This window comes from Pinus tabuliformis, chromosome 1_2 (assembly GCF_031772625.1).
Source record: "Pinus tabuliformis cultivar Carrire ecotype Pingquan chromosome 1_2, CPIR1, whole genome shotgun sequence".
In the NCBI taxonomy this organism is placed as follows: domain Eukaryota; kingdom Viridiplantae; phylum Streptophyta; class Pinopsida; order Pinales; family Pinaceae; genus Pinus; species Pinus tabuliformis.
In genome coordinates this window covers 593,934,486-593,956,956 of record NC_142298.1, presented here as the reverse complement: position 1 = coordinate 593,956,956, position 22,471 = coordinate 593,934,486, and the positions used below count along the sequence as shown (strand labels likewise).

At 39.3% G+C, this 22,471-nt stretch overlaps 1 protein-coding gene across 1 annotated transcript in view; it reads left to right on the top strand.

Annotated features, from left to right (window-relative positions):
- LOC149207045 (protein HHL1, chloroplastic-like) overlaps positions 1-22,471 on the top strand; it is a 122,939-nt gene that overhangs the window by 38,964 nt on the left and 61,504 nt on the right. The window contains exons 3-4 of the mRNA XM_089395656.1: positions 19,125-19,211; positions 19,335-19,382. Coding sequence (XP_089251782.1) covers positions 19,125-19,211; positions 19,335-19,382 — 135 coding nt within the window. The remainder of the gene's footprint in view (positions 1-19,124; positions 19,212-19,334; positions 19,383-22,471) is intronic.

Here is a 22,471-nt window from a genome sequence, read left to right as displayed (position 1 = left end):
TTCTCCACAAGGATTCTCCAGTCTAGGAATTATCTTGACAAATATATTCCCAAACTTTAGCCTTGATGTTGAAGATTCTAAGTTTACTTAGTTAGAGACCCTCCATGCACTTTATCTGATTTATTCCTACCTACTTGTTATTTTCCTTAGAAAGTTACTTACAATGTAAATACTGAAAATAAACACTAGTGCATGTTCAACATATTACAGATCAACAACTAAAAGAAACAAGAACAAACGCACCACATGACACCATTATTTTTGGACTAATATCCCTGGAAAACCCAATGTGGGAAAACCGATGCAACTATGTCAGGGTTTTCTTATTAAGCAATATCAGAGTATAATCTAGGTGCTGAAACTGGCCTACCCAACAGAGAATTTCCTTAGCAGTAATACCTCTCGTTTTCTGATAATTCTACTGGCTGAAATCTCGGATAATTCTTCCGGCAGCTACTCAGCACCAATCTGCCCCAGAAACCCCAACGTTTGCCCAATCTAGACTACGTCAGCCTCTCCTAGCCCAGCGCTGGCCCTGTGTCAGCCTATCTTGGCCTGCGTCAGCTCCAGGAGGCCCTGCATCAGCTCTAGGAGGCTCTGCGTCAACTCTCTGAGCCTCTGCATCAGCGACGCTGGCCCCTCTGGTGCTCTGCGTAGCACTTAGCTGCGTCTGCGTGAGCACTGGCTGCTCCTGCGTCTCTCTCTCTCTCTGCTCTGCTACTAACCCGACACACTCTCTGCCTCTCTGTCTCTCTATACTCCATGCCCCTCAGCTGCTCTCCCGATCACTGATTCTATCTTTCTTAGCAAAGCCCGTTCTAGAGAATAGAATGACTGATCACTTTGGTGTGTACTCCAAGTGACACTCAAGCCTCCTCTTATATTTTTCCTGTTGACATCTCAACAGCCGAGATTAAGCTAAGATTAAATCTGGCTTGATCCATGTCTTTTGGACCACTCTAACACAAATTCATATTAATACACATTAATATTTTATTTTCCCTAAGTTTAGACTTAGGGACTCCATTAAAAATATTAATTATTTTAATATCTTTTGATCTGTTTAGAATCTGCCTAAACCCTTTCTGGGTATTGGAGATCTCATGTGCCCCAACCTCTCCACCAAATTTCGTGGCTAGAGCACATCCAATGCTACCCCAAATCAACACTTCAGAATCCCTCTAGCCCTTCCTAGAGATCCCACCACCTTGCTTTTGAAGCAAGCAAGCTATCTAATTGAGCCTCTCCTGTGAATAGGCCTTGGGAATCACCTATTATCCTTTCGTAGATACATCCTTCCTTGTGATTCCTCTTATACCGGGTCTCCCCCTATCGGTGAAAGTCCGTAAAGAGACAGGAGCCTTACTTGAGGTGACAGTGGGCTATCGCTCCATTGTTGCCCATGACCTAGTAGTTTCTCTATAGGATCCCCTTCTAAGACCCTTGCTAGTTTGAGCGGTAACACTCCCAATTGGTTAGGCACTGGTCTAGTCCAAAGGTGATCACAAAAAGAAAATTCTTTTCATGTCGTTCCTTCTTTTCTAATCCCTAACCTAGAAGGCCATCTAGGGCATCACACGAATTCTATTGTAGCCATAAAAAATCGATGAAAATTGATCTAGAGCTGTGTGGGTGTGTCCTCTAGAGGTCGTCCAAATTTGAGGCTATTCTGACGGTGGAATCTCGAGATATCCCAAGCCCTAGCTCAGAAACCATTTCCCTAGTTTGCCTTTGGTTAGTGGCTTCATTAAGGATCATTGCATTAAACATTAAAGTCAAATCCCATCTCTTTGATCCTTTTCTTCTCCCTTACTTGGTCAAGATCCATTGTTTGAAGCTTCATTCTGAAACCTTGACCTCATTTGGGCCCATTAGGGTTTCTTTGTGGTCCTGCAACTTTGTGACTCAAATTCCTCAATGATTACATAGAAACCATTTCTCCTTTGGGATTCTTAGGTCTAGGATACCTCTTGTTAAGGGATATTCTCCAAACCTAGGTCTAGGTATTCCCCAACCCTTCTTAGAGAGCCAATCACCTTGCTTTCAAAGCAAGTAAACCAATTATATGAGCCTCTCTTGTGAATAGGCTTTAGGAATCACACCACATCCTATCATTGATCTATCTATCGTCGTGATTCCTCTGATATTGGAACTCCTCCCATCGATGAAAATCCGTAAAGAGTAGGGATCTTTAGCTGAGGTGACAATGGGCTATTGCTACATTGTTGCCACTTGACCTAGTAGTTACTCTATAAGATCCCCTCCTAGGACCCCTACTAGTTTGAACGACAACACTCCCATCTGTGGTGTGCTTTATCTTGTAAATCCATTTTGAAGTGACTATAGATTTGTCACTTGGCCTAGGGACAATCTCTAAAACATCATTCTTCATTATGGACTGGTATTCTTCCTATATTAGCATTCCTCCACTCTTGATGCTTAGCTGCATCTTCACAGGAGGAAGGTTCTGCTTCTGTTTCAATAAGATTTGTCAAATATGCAACATACCCATAATACCTCTTCGGTCTTTTACTTTCCCTGAAGGTCCTTGATGCTATATGTCCTTCTGCTTCTTGTAGAGTAGTTCTCAACCAAGCAGGCCTCTTTCGATTTTTTGGAACAATCATTTGTTGTATAGGCTCACTAGGACCTTCAACATCTTCTTGAGTAGATGTCTGATCTTGACCATCATTGTCCCTTGAGATATCCTCAAAGATAGGTATCTCTTCTTCATCAGAGTCAACTGAAACATCCTTTGATTTCTTGTAAGCTATACTTTCATCAAAGATGACATCCCTGCTTACTTCAATTCGACAATCCTCCTTAATATAGATTCTATATGCCTTTGATGAAGCACTATACCCAACAAAGATGCCCTTTAGACTGGTAGGATCCAACTTCTTTCTCTTGTCCGTGGGTATATAAATATACATAGGACACCTAAATATTCGAGGATGATCGACACTTGGCTTTTTTCCTGTAAATACTTCTTCTAGAGTCATGAAATTGAGAATATTGTGAGGACTTTGGTATTGCAAGTAAACAACTGTCATACATGCCTCTCCCCATAGGAATTAAGGGAGATCTTGATCATGTAGCATGGCCCTGACACATTCTTCAGTAGTTCTATGCTTCGTTTCAGCCACGCCATTTTGTTCAGGATTATAAGAAACGATAAGCTCCCTCTTGATCTTTGCTTCCTTACAGAAAGATATTAGTTCTTTGGAGGTGTATTCTTGTTAAAGATTTCAACTAGGGGCTAATTCCCCCACTTGGAAACCCCTCCTTTGATGACTCATGACACATTTGGATCACCCTTGATGGTATCTCCCTTCTTAAAAATCAAAATTTTTGCACACCTACAAATGGCATTTTTTCAAGTCGGCCTCATCTTCAAGTTGGCTTATTGGTGAAAAGACATGTCCCTTGACCCACATTGACCACTATAAATACACCATATGGTCACCTCATTTAGGCATCTCATCATCACACAACATCTCTCTCTTCTTATTGGTTCATACACATCTGAGGCAACGTCTTCTCCATACGTGTGAAGGGTTTCTCTGGCTTGCTTTATCTTCTGCATTGACTTCCTATTTCGGCCAACTTTGACTAGTGTTGATCGATGACTTTCTAGGACTGTTTGATTGTGATTTGACTTGGAGAGATTTTGTTTGGGCAGGTTGCATTCATTGTCACACAGATCGAGATTACTTGAGCATGTTGGCCAACGTTGACCGTAGGCAGGATTGTTGACTTTGGCCACAGAACGTTGACTAAGTTTGACTAGTTTTTCTTCATCGTTTTGCGTTGTCTTTGACGAACTCTTGAGGTTGAGTTTCTTACTGCTTTGATCAAGTGGTTTGGAGGTAGTTTGATAGGACTTTGACCAAGGTTGACTTGATTAGTTAGGGCACACTGACTGCTGTTGACAGATTCAAAATTGCAGACTTTGACAAGATTAAATTGGGCTTCTTGTTTAGGCATTGGATATTGGTTGGTCATCTTTCTTGGAATAGTCAAAGTCTTGACTTTGACCTCATCATCATTGTACTAAATTGGATCTTCTCTCTTTGCTGAACATTTGATATTTATTAATAAGAAGGATTGGTTGGGTTATACCCCTTGTGGGGTTTTTCCCTGGCATTAACCTAAATCTTTGTGTTCATTGCCTTCACTTGTCTTCTTGTGCATTGTTGATGTTCTATCTACAATTACTGTCAATAAGTAAATGCTAAGTGATTGCTACTGAAGTTTAATGTAATTGCTATTGGAATCTGAAGTGGAATTGTTACTGGGCTAATAAGACATTGAAGTAATTGTTGCAAGCATAGAACATACCATAAAAATTAACAATTCTCCACCATTGTTTGACCTCAAAGTCTTGATCTTTCTCTTGGTTAGGTTCTCCACTTCATTCTTGAACTCCTGAAACTTTTTGAATACCTCGTCCTTGTTCTTGAGAAGGTAGAGCCAAGCCTTCCTTGAGAAATGATCAATGAAGGTTACATAATATTGATGCCCATCAAGAGACTTAATTGTCATAGGTCCACATACATCTGAGTGTATGATATCTAAAAATTCCTTATATTTGATATCACTTCTTGCAAATAACTTCATCACGTTCTTGCCTATAGCACATCCCTTATAGGTCCCTTCATGTTTTTCCTTTAATTTGGGGATGCCATTGACCATTTGACTTAGAGATGGCAAAATCTTATAATGAAGGTGTCCATACCTTTTATTCCATAGTTTGGAAGGATTGACATCCTAGTGGAGTAGGGCATGAGATAGAGGTGTAAAAAGTCTATATAATGCCCCTTCATGGATCCCAATCACCTTAGCATCATCAATACTAGAGCCATTACCCCAAACCAAAACCTTTCCATCAACAAAAATAACTTTATCACCCTTATCCTCTAGACAAGAAATAGAAAGTTTTTCTTCAAACCTGGAACATATAAAATATTGTTGAGGTGAATGCTTTTACCAGACTCGCGCTCCAACAAAGTAGATCCAATGCCTTTCACTGGATAACTCTTCTTATCTCCAAGTTCGATTGAGTGAAAGGAGTTTCCTTTTGATAGTGTTTGAAGTTGTTATGAAACCAGCTCAAGAAAAATAGAAAAGATAGATCAACGCCTTAGAATTCAACCTCTTCGAGGGGGCAACCTCCTTTACATTACATAAATGAACAATTCTTTGATGATACAAATGAAAAGATCTCCTTTCTATATATAGGAGTATAAGGGGTCATAACATAATCAGAGCCGACATAACAATAATAATGTAAGGGCACAATAATAACAATAGTGGGCTTCTATGGGGCACAATAGTAACAATATGGGCACTACATGGGTACATCAATATAATAAGTGGGTTATACTAATAACAATAAGGGGTTACACTAGTAGTATAGGGGCCTAACATGCCCCTCTCCTTCAAAAAGCGTTGTCCTCAACGCTTGAGTAGTTCTTGATGCTTCTGTATAAAATTCTTGTCCTCCCATGTGGAATATTCAGCTGGTAAGTTCTTCCACTTGATGAGATACTTTGAAATTGATCGATTTCGTAGCTGTCGGGTTCTTGTTTCTGTGACTGCTCCAGGTTCCAATATGATTTTTCCTTCCTCTTCAATTTCTAGCAATATTGTTTGAATTGGGATCTTTTGCAACTTTTGAATAAGTGGCCATACTTCTTCGTCCTTCTTCCATTCATCCCTTGCTTCGTTTATCCAATCTGGTTGGATAATATAAATAGCACAAAACAATGCTTCCACATCCTCATCCTTGAAGAGTCTTCCCATTCGGTAAGGTCGCCATTTTTTAAGTGCATATAGTATTGCCAACATTTCCTTCTCATAAATAGCTTGCTTGAGATGTAGCAGTAAAAATACCCAATCATCTACATCAAAACATTTTTCACTACGATGTTGATCTACCTGTTGTTTCGTTTGATTTTGCACCGAAGTGGCGTTATTCTTTAAAAGTTGGAGAATTTGTTGTTGATGCTCGATGTGATCTTTCACTGCTTGAACCTTTTTCTTCTTGATATGTCCTTCTATCTCTAGAGTTTGAGGAGTGGTAATTTCTTCCAATCCTTTACAATATATGGTCGGATTCATTTTGTTAGGCCAGGCAGTAACTCTCCAAATAGCAGCAAAAACTGATTCATCTATTTCATTAGGTAGCTATTGTTATATACATGAATGTGACTGATCAGTTCATCTTCTTGATGACTGTTCACATTCTAAATTCACCCAATCGTAGAGGATTAGGTGTCAACATTCCCCCCCTTAATCTGAAGGGATGTTGGTGAGTCTAAGCATCGTTCTGAATCTTTCAAGCTTTTCTCTTCCAAGCGCTTTGGTGAAGATGTCTGCAATTTTCTCATTTGTGGAACAATGACGGAGATGGATTGTTTTGGCCTCAACATGATGTCGGATCAGATGATATTTAGTATTGATGTGCTTTGTACGATCATGGAACTTTGGGTTCTTGGCCAACTTTATTGCAGAGGTGTTGTCAATCATGAGTGGAGTTGATTGTACTTGTTTTACCTGCAAATCTTCAAGAATTTTCCTGAGCCACACAATTTCTTTCATTGCTTCAGCTGCTGTGACATATTCTGCTTCTGTTGTGGAATCTGCTGGAACTGATTGTTTGCGTGATCTCCAAGAGACAGCTCCTGGTCCAAGACTCATAGCATATCCTGAAGTAGATACTCCAGTTTCTTTGTCTCCATCGAAGTCTGAATCAGAGTATCCAATCAAGCTGAAGTCGTCCACTTGTGTATACTTGATTCCAAGGTCTTGAGTTCCCTTCAAGTACCTTAGGACTCTTTTTGCAGCAAACCAATGTCCCTCACAAGGCTTTTGCATGAATCTGGAGAGGATTCCAACAGTAAATGAAGTGTCTAGTCTGGTAGTAGTGAGGTAGATGAGACTTCCTACAAGTTGTCTATACCTTGTTGCATCCTCAAATTCCTTTCCTTCAATAGATGTGAGCTTTAAGTTTTGTTCCATTGGAGTAGAAAGAGGATTGCACTCTGTCATGCCAAATCTGTTTAACAAATCTCTAATGTATTTCTTTTGAGAAAGAAATATGGATTTTGGATGTTGGGTTACTTCAATGCCAAGATAGTAATGAACATAGCCCAAATCAGTCATTTAAAAACTTTTTCCTAATTCTTTCTTTATGGATGCAATATAGCTTTCATTGTTCCCTGTCATTAAAAGATCATCTACATATACCACAAGATATACAACTGTTTTGCCAACTTTCTTGACAAATAAAGTTGCATCATCAAGATCAAAATGATTGAAGTTGAGTTTCAGAAGATGCTCAGTTAGTTTTTCATACCAGGCTCGTGGTGCTTGTTTGAGGCCATACAAGGACTTCACAAGTTTGCATACTTTATGTTCATGTCCTTTCACAGCAAATCCTTCAGGCTGGGACATAAAAACATTCTCTTTTAGATCTCCATTCAAGAATGCAGTTTTTACATCCATTTGATGGACTTTCCAACCGTTCTGAGCAGCGAGTGCAAAGAGTGTCCGGATGGTGGCCCATTTTGCTGTGGGGGCAAAAGGTTCCTCATAATCGACCCCTTCCTTTTGTGCAAAGCCTTTTGCCACAAGCCTAGCTTTGTGCTTGTCAAGTGAGCCATCAGCTTTGTATTTGTTCTTGTAGACCCACTTGCAGCCAATTGGTTTGGTTCCAAATGGAGGATCAACCAGCTTCCAAGTGCCATTCTTTATGAGGGCATCGTACTCCTTTTGCATCGCTTCTTTCCATTCATCATGAGAAGCAGCTTCTTTGAAGGAAGTTGGTTCAAAATCTGTAGACAAGTTCAATTCACAATCATAAGTAACATCCATTTCAACAGGTGAATTAGAGTCATCTACATCACCTCCATCTTGTCGGTTTGTATTTCTGGTTTCTGTTTTTCCAATTTCATCAGGATGAACACTTTGAAGTGTCTTTGTCAGCCACTTTGGGGGACCTTTCTGAGATGGTCCAGGCTGCTCTGTTGATTGAGTTGGGACTGAATCAAGATTGAGTCTCCCAATTCTATCAATTACATCACTTAAAGCATCATCCGTTGCTGGAGTTTCATGCAGAGGAGATTGTTCTTCAGAAGAAGATTCCACATGTTGATTTAGTATAGGAATCCCCCCTTCAAGATGTGGAATCTGATTACCAAATTCTTAAAATGATTTTGTTTTTGCGAATCTATCCAAGCGATCAAGTTGTCGCTCAACAACATTGTCAGATTTGGATGATTCCAGAAAAATGACATCTCTAAATACAACAAACTTTTTATTTACTTCATCATAGAGGCGGTATGCTTTAGAGGTGTTTGAATACCCCAGGAAGATACACTTACGACTTCTAGCACCAAGTTTGTTTCTATGTACCTTTGGTATCAAAGCATAACAGGTGGAACCAAAGATCCTGAGATGTTTTACCGAAGGAACATGTCCATACCACAATTCATAAGGAGTCTTGTTTCTTATAGCATTAGATGGACATCTATTCTTTATATATGCAGCACATAGAACAGCATCAGCCCAAAACATTATCTTTACATTTTTGAAAAAGAGCATGGATCGTACCATATTCAAGATTGTTCTATTCATTCTTTCAGCTACACCATTCTGTTGGGGATTATAAGGCACAGTTGTTTGATGTTTAATCCCATGTTGGCGAAGATAGTGTTCAAATTCATTTGATGTATATTCTTTTCCATTATCAGTGCGAATAGACCCAATATGAGATTGTGCATCATTTTCAATCCATTTATGAAAATTCTTGAATGTTTGAAAAGCATCAGATTTGTTCTTCAATAAATAAACCCAACACATTCTGGTGTAATCATCAATAAATGTCATGATATATTTATTTCCATTTGCAGAAGGAACAGGCATTGGACCACATAAATCTGAATGAATGAGTTCAAGCTTCCTATGTGCTCTTGAATGTGAATCATGAAAACACTGTTTGCTATGCTTTCCTAGAATGCAAGCATCACATTGCTTATGTTTCCTAGGAATTGTAGGCAAACCAGCAACACCATTTTTCTTCAATAAGCGGAGACTGTCATAGTTTAAATGTCCAAATCTAGCATGCCATAATAAACTTGATGGAAGTGTACCTTCTTCATGATGAGAAATATATGAGAAATGTTGTGCATGAGCAGAGGTTCCTTGCAGTTTGAGAAGCCTTTCTTCTTCTATTCCCCTCATGACAAGTGAATGGTCAGACGCTTTTCTTACCTCAAGCTTGCCATCAAACATATGAATGGAGTGACCTTGCTGGTGGATGTGGACCAAGGACAACAACTTTCTCTTGAGCTGTGGGAGATATAGAACATGATCCAGAGAAAGTCTGGAAGACCAGGCAGTTTAAGCTTGATTGTGCCAAGCCCTGATGGCTTGATTTTTGACTGATCTGCAAAGTATACTGCTCCATGAACATTGTCAGTGAAATCTTCAAAAAAATCTTTCCTATGAGTCATATGACAGGTTGCTCCTGAATCAAGCAACCAATCATTTTTCGAAGAAGCAAGTGAAGCATTAAACAAATATTCATTTACTCCAATGTTACATTGTGCCTCAATATAGTGAGCAGATTCAGGTGCTTTACCTTTGTCTGTATCATCAGTTTTACCTTTCTGCTGGTTTCTTTTCTGCTCAATTTTGTCCCATGGTAACTTGCATGTAGAAGCATCATGTGATCCATTTCGTTTGCAGCGAATGCAATGCAGATCTGCCTTTTCTCCTTGAGAATGTCTGCCCCCCCTTCCTCTGAAGTATCTTCCTCTTCCTCTTCGTCCACCTCTTCCTCTTGTAGAATCTTGAACAAGATGCTTTTCTTTATGAGCAAGGCACACAGTCTCTTCAGAAGATTCAGGAGCTGTCTTCTTTCCAAAGGCTTTCTCTCTTTCAGCAAACTTTTTCACAAGAGAGTCAAAGGTTATATCTTTAAGATTTCCATTTGCTTGTAAAGACTCAAGATAATTGGAGTAGGTAGGATAGAGTGCCTTGAGAAAAGCAATAAGAGGGATATCCAGCTCAACCTTAGTGGATTTAATATCATGCATTATAGACTTTACTTCAGATGCAAGAGCAAGAGAATCATTATTTTTCAGTTCAAGAGTGAAGAGTCTAATCATGAGCTGAATAACTTCAAGTGCAGAACGTGAGTCATAGAGTTCTTTCAGCTTTTAAAGCTTCAAAGGCAGTTGAATATGATGAAATATGGCGACTTACTTCTTCATTTACAGATGCTGCGATTAATGCATAGGCTTTGCTGTTCTTGTTTTCCCAAATGACGAGCTCTTTGTCAGATGTAGGCTGCACTGGGTCATTGTCTCCTTCTCCGACACACACTCCTTTCCACAACTCATTGAAGATGAGGGTGTGTTTTATCATCCGGGACCATTCAGGATAGTTCTCCTTGCCAGTGAGAACTATCCCTACCATGGATATGATTGAATGCATTCTGTAAAAAAATTACTTTTGCTGATACAGTAAAATTGTACTCAAAAGGGCATTACTGAGACTCAGCAAACCAGTGTTGGTGTGGCAGCAATTAATGTAATACACCAAGACTGTGTATTAAACATAAAACATAATAGTAGCTTCCTTGGTACAGATTACCGATTATTGAATCTTATAACCCAGGAGAAAATATATACAGGCAGAGTTCACATCAATATGAATAAATGCACGAAGCTATATTTTTAGTAGGGAAATAGATGTTTTTCCACCACTACCAATCACCCATCGGAGACGACCTCATTTCAAAATATATATATATATATATATATATATATATATATATTATATTGGAAAACAAAAGTATTTGCATAACTGTGAAACCAACATCCAACAAACATATTCAATCTGCCATCCTGAGATTTGAAGTGGAGAGCTAAAACTATCCCCGGCTCTCCAGCAATGTAAGCGGAGCTACAAACGCCGTGGTCTTCACCGTTTGCCCTTCATCCTCAACCGCCAGCGTCGGGCTTCTCTCCTACACATTTGCAGCGCAAACCGACCAGAAAGACACCATTGTCCCTATTCTCAATTACAGAACCACGAAAGCGACGTCCGGGAAGCTGACTCTGCTATGGATGCTGAACGAGAGCAATAAAGGTCACTGGAATAATCTTTAAAAGATCATTCTTGAATGGTCGCCGTATTCAACAGAACAAGAATTGCTGGCCGTGCTTGATAAAATCGGAAACCGGGCCACCATGAAACTAGCTGGCGGACAGGCCAACAGTGCAAGCGGACCTGCCGATGCTTGGGTCCAAAAAACTCCGATCCACTGCACTCGCGCTCCTAGGGGTAAAAGCCCACGAGGTTTAGAGACTAGCCAGCGAGGAAAATACAGTCTATCAGGACTGCCATCTGCGATTCCCTCAAAGAACAGTGGATCGCACACGCAATCAAAGGCGTCGGCCTCAGGGAAAATGACAGAGCTTTTCCTCTGGTAGCGGGTTTCTTCAGACAACAAGAAAGATATGATTCGATATAATTCGCCAGGTCAGGCCAGGTCCCTCAAGACTTGCTTGAAAACATTTACCTCATAATGCGCAGGGTATGGTGAGGCCGACGGTTTGAATGCTGGAGCGCAAGTTTTTGTTCACAATGGAGGGCACGCAGGCAGGCAGTTTACGTTCAGAGATGATTTCAATCAGAATCACAGTATGGACAGCTAGAACTGGGCGGGAGGAGAGCTCGGACGGTTATGAATTTCGGTGATGCAGCGTAGGTTTTGTTTAGAAAATGGTAGCAGCATAACAGTAGCAGTCTTGACAGAAAATGTCAGAATCTGGCACCAACGGATATATGAGCAACGTATTGTAGGGAGCAGGCTCTGTATGGAGCAGAGCGCAGGTCATGGCAGACAGACAAGACACTCAGTCAGACAAGGGAGTTACAAGGCACAACAGCTAAAAATAGGAGCTGACTTTGATACCATGTCAGGCCAGGCAGTAACTCTCCAAATAGCAACAAAAACTGATTCATCTATTTCATTAGGTAGCTATTGTTATATACATGAATGTGACTGATCAGTTCATCTTCTTGATGACTGTTCACATTCTAAATGCTCGATGTGATCTTTCACTTCTTGAACATTTTTCTTTTTGATACGTCCTTCTATCTTGATAGTTTGAGGAGTGGTAATTTCGAACAATGAATTACAAGATATGGTTGGATTCATTTCTTCTTTCTCGATGTGATCTTTCACTTCTTGCACCTTTTTCTTCTTGATATGTCCTTCTATCTTGAGAGTTTGAGGAGTGGTAATTCTTGCCAATGCTTTACAAGATATGGTCTGATTCATTTCTTCTTTATTTGGGGTGGGGTCCTGGCGTATATCTTCTTCTTTTGATGTTTCTTGATCCTTTTCTCCCTTCTCTTCATATTCTATGTAAAATAATTTCTTCTCAGCTTATGACCTTTAGTGCATTTGCTATCACAATTGTAACAAAGCCCTTTTTCTCTTTTTTCTTCCAATTGTTGTGGTGTAACCCTTGTAGGTTGTGGAAGGCTAGGAGAAACAACACTTCCATCTTTATAATTGTGAGGGGTACGCTTCCTGGTTTCCATATTTTTTCTTTCCACTATGTCAGAAAGCCTTTTTATTCTTTCCAATTGTTGTGGTGTTGCTCTTTGTATCCTCATAATGTGCTATCATTTTCTCCGTGAAAATTGACCATGTAACAAGTTGTTTACGAGAACAAAGCCATTGATACCATACAAATTGATTTGGTTCCAAATATAAAGTTGCCATACGTACCTTTTGTGTGTTTTTCACATTATTGAGATCGAAGAATTGCTCCATCTGTAATATCCATGTGGCGGGATCTTTGCCATCAAACTTCCTCATATCGATTTTTGGAACATGGTGAGTCTTCGATCCAACATTAGAGTCTATGGAATCATGATTAACATTTCTTTTGTTATCATCATGAGTTTCCTTTAGTACCCTTTCACCCTGAGTGACCATTTCTTGTAGCAACTTATTCATATTTATCTTCAATTCTTCCATCTTATCATCCATGCCATCAATTTTAGCGTCCATGCCATTCACCTTAGCTTCCATGCCATCCATCTTAGCTTCTACGCCTTTCTTTAAACCATCCATCTTAGCTTCTACATCTTTTCGTAAACCATCCATTTTAGATTCTGTTGCTTTTTGTGCAAGTGACACTTGTTGCACTTGTTCTTGTAATTTGATATATCATATAGCATTTCTTCTTCTTCATGAGTCATGCTAGAGCTTTCAGGTTCCTTACTAGGTGTTTGCATTTTCTTTCCTCGGGGCATCAGTTACCGATAATAATGCTCTATTATGCCCTTTGAATTCCTTCAAAATAAATTTTCAAACCAAGCTTAAGCAAAAATTTAAGAAAATATACACACCTTTTTTCACTTTGTAGGAGCTCGATATTGCCTCTGATGTATCTCTGTACTTTTCGATCATCTAGTTTTGAATTTGTGACCTGTAGTAGCCCTCTGTGTCCTCTTTCCAATGCCACAAGTCTGACCCAAATTGGATTCTCCAAGGAAGAGTTATGCAAAATCTCCCACAGTGACTTGATTATAGACTAGTTCAGTAGAGCGAACTTGTACGACGTGCCACTAGTCACTGTTTCGACCTTTGGATCTGAAAAATGCATACAAGAAACTAAAGTCCATCCTCTTTCTGTACCTTCTTACGAAATTTCAATCCAATCCCCAGAGAGAAAGTTATGACGATTTTCCCCAGGTCACTTGTTTGGAATGTAATTCAGGAGTCTGCAAAAGACCAACTTCCTCAGATCATATCTCCGCAAATATAGCGCGAAAAGCTCTGAAATTCGGGCTCGAGGTTCAGTGCGATTTCTTCTCAAATGGGTTTTTTTTGCAACTTCTGAAACGTTGCAGAAAAAAAGTTATAGGAAAAATGCTCGATGACCTGTTTGGAATAGCGAAACCCTAGAATCCAAAGCTCTGATACCAAATTTTATGAAACCAGCTCAAGAAAAGATAGAAAAGATAGATCAACGCTTTAGAATTCAGCCTCTTCGAGGGGGAAACCTCCTTTACATTACATAAATGAACAATTCTTTGATGATACAAATGAAAGACCTCCTTTCTATATATAGGAATCTAACGGGTCATAACATAATCAGAGCCGACATAACAATAATAATGTAAGGGCACAATAATAACAATAGTGGGCTTCTATGGGGGCACAATAGTAACAATATGGGCACTACATGGGTACATCAATATAATAAGTGGGTTATACTAATAACAATAAGGGGTTACACTAGTAGTACAGGGGCCTAACAGAAGTTCACTGCGTTCTCCCATCATATGTCTGGAGGCACCACTGTCAATAACCCATACATTCTCATCCTTGAAAGTCCTAGATAAAGTGGATAATAAACTTCTATCTATTACTTCCTTTGCAATCTTGGAGATGATCTTCAATATGCAATCCTTAATAGATGTAGCGAGATTCTCAAGAAACTTGAAGCCCCTCCTTATAACCCTTACCATAGAGCCAACAAAGATGTGATCTTCAGTCTCCTCGTTGCACCTTAGCTCTGATACCATGTTGGAAAATCATGAGACTTAGATGTTATAGAGATTTTCCTTTACTTGATTATTGCTTGTGATGTGTGTTGGCCTTTTAATACTTTATTAGATCTTGTTCATCAAACAATTATCAAAACAATGAAGATCACAAGAAGACAAAGTAGATAGGATATAGGATTCAAGCCAGGGAAAAACCCATCCAAGGGGAAAACCCAAAAAAATGCTTCTCTTCTTATATAGAATCTGCTTACAAAGAGACTTCCAAGACCCAAAGACCAAGGCCAACAACCTTACCAAGCACCATGTCACCCCCCAACAAGATCTTCTCTAAGGCAACTTCCAAACTTTGACCTACTGCAACTTTGTCCCAGAAATTGGGCTCTGCAACTGCTCCTTAGAATTTCGGCCCTGCAATTTCGGCCTCTTGCAAGTGTAGCGCCATAGAAACCCTAACTTCACATGTGTGGACAAAGAGAGAGATTCGGCCCAAGAAACTTCGATTCTTCCTTCCTTTCCTTGTATTTCTATTTCTTCTTCTCCTTCACTATTGTAGATCGAACTTCTTTGATGAGTGTCACAAATGAGGTCGAGCTCTCGAATAGCCCTCCCTTAGGTCGACTTGATCTGCTCTTGGGCCGACTTGGTCTTGGGATACAAAATGGCTTTTTCTTGATAAAATAAATATCTTTCTTTATTACAATGAGTCTAAATGGGACTATGACACATGACCAATATTATTCTTTATCCTAGAAATACCTAGAAAAACTAAAAGCACGAAGAACATGCTTTTAACTCAAACTTGACTATGAAACCCATACTCCAAAATAAAAATATAATTTCTTTTTCTTTCTTTATAAAGAATATACAATGTCATGATTACAATTAGGTCATTATGAAGATTGAACCTAGTTATAATTTTCAACAATTATGAAGACCGAACCTAGTTATAATTTTCAACAATTATCACTCATCAAGATTGGGATATGCAAGGGTTCCTTCTTTTGATGTAATAGAGCATCATGCACTGAGGAATCGGGTGATCGCCATATGAGGAAGATAGAGCTCATGCTAGGTTTTTTCCCATGCGCTAATCTTTATGCCCCTGGCCATCTTTTGCATTTGATTTTATTTCTTTGTTTTATTGTGGCCATGATATGCTTTTTCTTTTCTTTTATCTATATCAACCTCCCAGGGCAAAGTTTCTGAGCCCTACTCGAGGTATGCAAACATATGAATGCCAAATCCCTAAGAACCAATGACAAGTTGCACCCAAAGAATGGAGGTGAGATATATGAATTGTAATGTGGCATGGAAAGTGGTAAGTATGGTATAGGGGAAGATGGAAGATGCTATCTCAATCATGGCTTTCCAAGTATTGCCCCTCCTATAATCCGAAGGGCCTTAAGGGAGGTCCCACTGGACTAGGGTCAAAGATTAAGCCCCATGGTAAGGTGAGAGAAAATAAATGTAGTCAAGGTATGTTAATCTTCTAGATCACCTCGTTATCATATTAAATGTCCAAAACAATCTAGTATAAGCACTCGATTGCAAAATGATCAAAGTACCTTATGAGTAGCAACCCACCTTTATCTAAGTGTCAACGCCGGATGGTGAGAAGGATATGGTTTGTGAAAATTCCAAATTGGAATCCTATTGCAACAACTGGTATTATTTCTCCTAATTGTTAATTAATTTAACAATTTTGCTGCTACACAATTATCGAAATAAACACACTGCAACCTTCACAAATAAAATACCGCGGAAAAATAATGCGTTGGAAACTGAGAAATGCTAGTGCACACACATAAAGTTAACACAATTATTTTGGACTAAAGTCCTTGGAAAAATCCAATTCGGGAAAACCGGTGCAGCAGATGAGGGTTTTATTTTATTATGCAGCAACGAAAATCTGAGTACAATCTGGATGCACAAACTGGCAATCTACTATAGGAGAAACTGACCACAAAAATCTATGAGACAAATTTTGTCTCGCCCGACATTGATCCAACTCCAAAATTGGCTCTGAATGGGCTCCACGAAACCCTTGTGTCAGGCTCTGTGTCAAGCCTACGCAACCACTCATACGCTCTACTTGGAACTGCAACTGATCAAGCCGTTTGCCCAATCCAACCTTTGAGAATGACTCGCTGGTCCCTTCCGGAAATATTCCCGGCCTCTAGCAATTGAATCAACCCTCTATCTGGCCAAATCGAACTGTTGCCTCTGAAGCTTCTGCGCAACCTCACTAAAGAAACTTGGCCCTCCTGTAGCCGACTCTTCGGATCTAGAAATTCTCCTCCGGACTCACTATCCCTGCCCCTCACTCACTTCTTCGATCTCTGGTTGTCCGGCAGCTGACTGCTGCGACTCTGGAAATTGATCTACCAAGGAAATTGAACTTCTGGCGTTCTCAAGTGTTCTTGAATGATCTCTGCATCACCACATCGATCTCCTCTTATAATCCTCTATTGGAGCACCTACGACAAAGATTAAAACTTAATCAATGGTTAGGATCATCTCTGGATCGATCCGTATGAGTTTCTAGATGATTCTCCCCTTGACTTAATTAATACTGATTAGTTAACCATATTTCCTAAGTTTAGACTTCGCAAATATTTACAAACTGGTTAATAATATAATTAAGTCATTTCTAGGCGGAATTTCTAGAAACGATTTTTGGGTTTTGGAGATCTTATGTATTCTAGCCTCTCCACCAAACTTCGTGGCTAGAACACATCTGATGCTGCAAAAAATAACATGGTTGATGCAAATGGCAGAGGCACATGGCATATCATCGTCTAATGGTGGTTGACAGGGGCTGTTTGCTGATTGACTGGCTGTCAAATGTAGGAGAAAAAATTCCTCCTATGGGGTTACCCAATTTGGTGGGTAGCAATTCCATTGCAATTTTTTAATTGCACTCCAAGGGGTCGACTTCGCTAAATTTCCCAATTTGGTACATGTTTTCCTTTGCTAATGGCTTGGTATAGTAAAAAGTGAAGAATGGTAAACCATAGTAGCTCAATGTTCCACTAGATGCCCTTGAAGAAATTTGACTTGGTCCATGAGTTAGTTTGACTTAGAGAGAGGAAGTCAACTTGGTCATTTGGAGGTTGAATTCATCTTCTAACAACTACTTTCTTGGTCCAACACTTAACTTCTTGGTCCATTACCCTTCTAACGACTAGTTGACTCATCCAACGAGTAGTTGACCTTTTCAATGGCTAGTTCAACTTGACTTTTTCCCTTTAGTAATTTGACTTGGCCACCTGGAATCTGGATCTACAACGCCCTTGAAACTTTAACATTTTCTAGAACCTAGGTATGGCTAAACCGGCCTAGATCTTAACTGGGTCTCTCTTAGAATCTTCATATCCTGCATGGCATTGCCACATCATCACCTACGTTGCCGTGTCATCAGCTCCCTGTGCTTGTTCTTTAACACTTCGATGGATCTTTGAAATCTGATACCTGCGTTTTGTTCCTCTTACTCTGCTGATAATTTTTGATGTAATTCATGTATGAATCTGCCCAACGCTGCCTTTGTTCTGCCACCTGAAACTGTGTTTGACCTGTTGACCAAGTTTGACCAAGCTGTAACTAGCCACCGACACTTCTAATTGGAAAAATAGAACATGGCATGGACCCTCATCAATTTGAACAATCTGAGACCAAGTTGACTTTTTGACCATTGGGGCCACTTTGCATTGGGAATCATGTATTGTCTAGGAAATTTGAAAGTTCTAAAAAATGAGACTGCTATGCATGAGAGCTGTATGGGGGATACTGCACCAAAGTGAAGGCCATCTACGGACTCTATAGACCATAACCATGCGGTCAAGACATAGGTGCACCTTGATGCGGTCTGGATTGGCCCATACATCGGTAATCACCTCTACAAAAGCAAGCTCCCATAAGACTATGAGTCCTCATGTAGGATCACCTAAGGCTTTCTGATCCTATACAAGATGAGAGACACCCGAAGTGAACTACAAGGGAGCAGCCATGGTCCGACCAAGATAACAAGATATTGATTGATGAATGAGACACATGGATGAGATACCTAATACAAAATATCATCTTACAATGCTTTGACTTGTGACCTTGGGCTTACAGTGGTGGTGAAAAATGCTCCAAAAGTTTTTTTGTACCCCTGCTAATGTGCGGGGTAACAGTTCACATTCTGGATCAGTAAATGCAATTTAGATTGCTGGGTTGTTTGGCCTTAATGTCTAGTTATAATTGAATCTTTTAGCTTGTGAAGTATGTTTTGCAACATTTTGCCTGAGCCTTCATCATCTGTTTGTAGTCCATGCTTGAAAATAGGTGTTATAGTCTGCTGGTGTAACTATACGTTAATGGTAGATATGAGATTCTCAACATAAAGGTGAATAAATGTGTTTTTGTGTGGACTTTATTCAATCCCTCTTCATTGTTTTTCATTTCCTATTTTATGTTCATAAAAAGATTTGAATTGACATCCATGACTGAGTTTGATCAGGCTCATGTGACTTGAACAGGATGAAAAAGAAATACGAAAGATTGCATTGAAACAATATCCTGTACTGAAAGCAGCCTCTGAGTTGCAATATGGCTACAAACTTATAGTATGTTGATAATTTCTATTTTAATTTAATCAAATTTCAGATACAAAATAATATAGTAGGTATACAGTTGGCTATAAGCTATTCCATTAACATTTTCTAATTTTTTTTATTTGCAACATCCAGGACCCAAAAAATCCGAACTCTGCACTTTATTCTTCAGATATAATCAAGGTGAGATTCTATGTTGTTTCCCTTGAATCTTTGTTATTATTTTACAATGTACTTTTGACATTGTTGGTTGACAATTAGGTTCTCCTATTCAGACATTTGAATCTAGTTTACCAGCTTCCACAAGAAGCAACCCAAATGAGGTCCCCTTAGTTTTCTGCTATCTTATGAGCTATTGCATCATATCTTCTAGACATCCTTCAGTCAAGTTTAGGATATTTCACTGACTGTCGAGCAGGTGAAACCACAATAAACATAAGCACATAGAGCATAAATTCTCACCAAAAATATCCACAATAAACTGAAACATGTATATACCCTTTTAGTAACCAGCCACATGATTATATAATCTGTGCCAATATGGTAGACTCTGAAAACTTGATGCTGCAGCAGTTGCTATAAGGTGTACAAAAGTAAAATTCATTCTAACCTTTCCCTGCATGAGTTTTGAGGATTAACTGCTCTCATACCTTCCCTTAAAAAAATGATTATAAAGTTCCGTTGCCTTCAAAACTTGTTTGCAGATTAAGAATAGTGGATACGATGTTGAACACCTTCTTTGAGTCTTAGAATACAGCATGAAACAATGACAGATAAGAGAGTAGAATATGATAATTTTTCACTTAATTAGCAAGCTGACATTGCAGAGCCAATATAGGAAGATCCAAGTGATCTTGCAATCGGGGCCAATATAGGAAGACTCCTACAACCAGGTGCTACAAAAGCAGCTATACTATCTGTTCCCCATCATATTGTGTGAGGGTTACACTCATGATTTTCAGAACAATGGATGTGTTGCAGCATGGTGCCTATGGAGTATGGATCTACAAATGCTGGATATGATGTTGAACACCTTCTTTGAGTCTTAGAATACAGAATGAAACAATGGACACAATGCACATATGAGAGTAGAATATGAGAACTGTTTACGTAATTAGCAAGCTGACATTGCAGAGCCAATATGGAACATCCAAGTGATCTTGCAATCCGGGCCAATATAGGAAGACTCCTACAGCCTGGTGCTACAAAAGTAGCTATACTATCTGTTCCACCTCATATTGTGTGAGGGTTACATTCATGATTTTCATCACAGTGGATGTGTTGCAGTATGGTGCCTGTAGAGTATGGATGGATTGGGTACATGCACCTTCATATTATTTGAATGGTTTAATGTTTTTGAATAGAAGAAACTCACTCTTCCATGATGGATTGTCATGGTTCATTGCATGCCTTTGCATATATTTGGTGATGATGCTTCCTTGCTACTTCATAAGATTATGGTGTTGGCTTTGGTATATGAGTTATACTTTTTTCTCATTTAAGATGCTTCTAACCCTTCAAAGTGTTGGATAATGGTGGTGTGGGATGTGTCATGGCATATTTTTAGTGTATCGTTGTTGATGTATTCAAGGGCATTGTCATGAATATGTGTATTCTTCTTGGCATTTCCCTTATGGCATGTTCAACCACTAGCAACGGTCAATGTGCAGTATCCAGAGGAGAGTATGTTGCTGAGTACACTTGTTTGATTTCCCTCCTTAGAGCACATCACCTTGTTGGGGTTATTTTTGATGATCTATCTTATTATATCACGGATAGATGACGTGCATTGTATTTTTGGTTAGCATCACCATATCTTATGTGGAGGCTTGCATCAAGCACATTCAGTGTTTGAGGGTGTTGCTTAGCATTTCTAATGAACATAAACATAAATATATAAAACATCAATAAAATAATGATAACAATAATTTGTCAATTTGGTTTGTCTCGGGTGGTTGGGAGGAATGATTGTTATCCTCCCCACCCAAGTTCAATTCCCACAAGTGATATGATGAGCTTTGTTGTAATGGTTTCGAACCTTGTTTATCTGTGCAGTCCCTCAAGGAATGAAACATGTATATTCCTCATATGGAATATAAAGATATTTCTCATGGAAAAAGCAATGATAATTGATAATTAATAAGAAATGAAATGGACACATCTTATTTAAAGGACATTACCCATTGTTGCCTCAAAATCTAGCAGGTCTTGTAAGGGAAAAACTCACAAGGCAAAAACTAGACCAAGGGAAAACAATGAGGTGTGGCCCACTGTCACCACAACCACTACCTCCTGCTCTTTTGTAGGTATTCACCACAAGGGAGGCTTCCCTTTAGTAGGTTACCTATGAGAGATATGCTAAGTCCAAGGAATAATGTGACAAGAGAGGCTTATAGGGGACAACTCTTCCTAAGGACAAGGCTGTAATGCCCCCATCTGCTTCGGAGACATAAGGAAGGGGATCTGCTAGCCTAATTAGGTTCCTGTAGGTTAGAACGGGAAAATTTAATCAAGGGAGCACAGTTCTCCTAGAAGAAAACATTACAAAAGCCAAAGTGGTGAAAAGGGGGTCATGGGTCCTAGGCAATGAAAAGTTACTTTTAAATTATAAAGTGAGAAAACCCACTAAAGTGACTTTATTAAAATAAAAGGGTAAAAATGTGGCAAAAGTGACGAATGAGTTATAAAAAGGGAAAATGAGGAGTCTCTCCTCATTCTTGCATTTGATCACTTGAGATTTTTTGTTTTTTGGAGAACTCGTGAGGAAGAGTCTAGGTTTTTTGGAAACCCTCATTCTGGTTGCTGGTTTCAGTGTTGAAACTATACATCCCAGCAAGTGTGGGAATGATATCACCTAGTTTTCGTAATTGGGCTAAAATGTTTTTGAAGTAGAAGAAGACAATGGAAGAGAGGAGGTGAATACAAGGTTTTATCAGTTGATTTTATTTTCTATTATTTGATATTCTATAATATCTTTTTACATGCCATATTTGGAGTGATATTGGGAGGATGAGTTCGTATCTTTCCTGATGTCAGAGTCCCTATTTCCACAAAATATAGCAGGTCTTGCAGAGGGAAATCCTACAAGACAAAAGCTAGATAAAGTGTTAACCACGGGGTAGAGGCTCAATGTCACCTCAGCCAAAACCCCCTTCTCTTTACTGACTTTCACGAACGGGGGGAATCCCGGTAGGAAAGAGATCACTTGGAATAGATATGCTAGGTATAGGGAAAAAAGTGATCAAGCTAGAGCCCATTTGAAAGAGAGACTC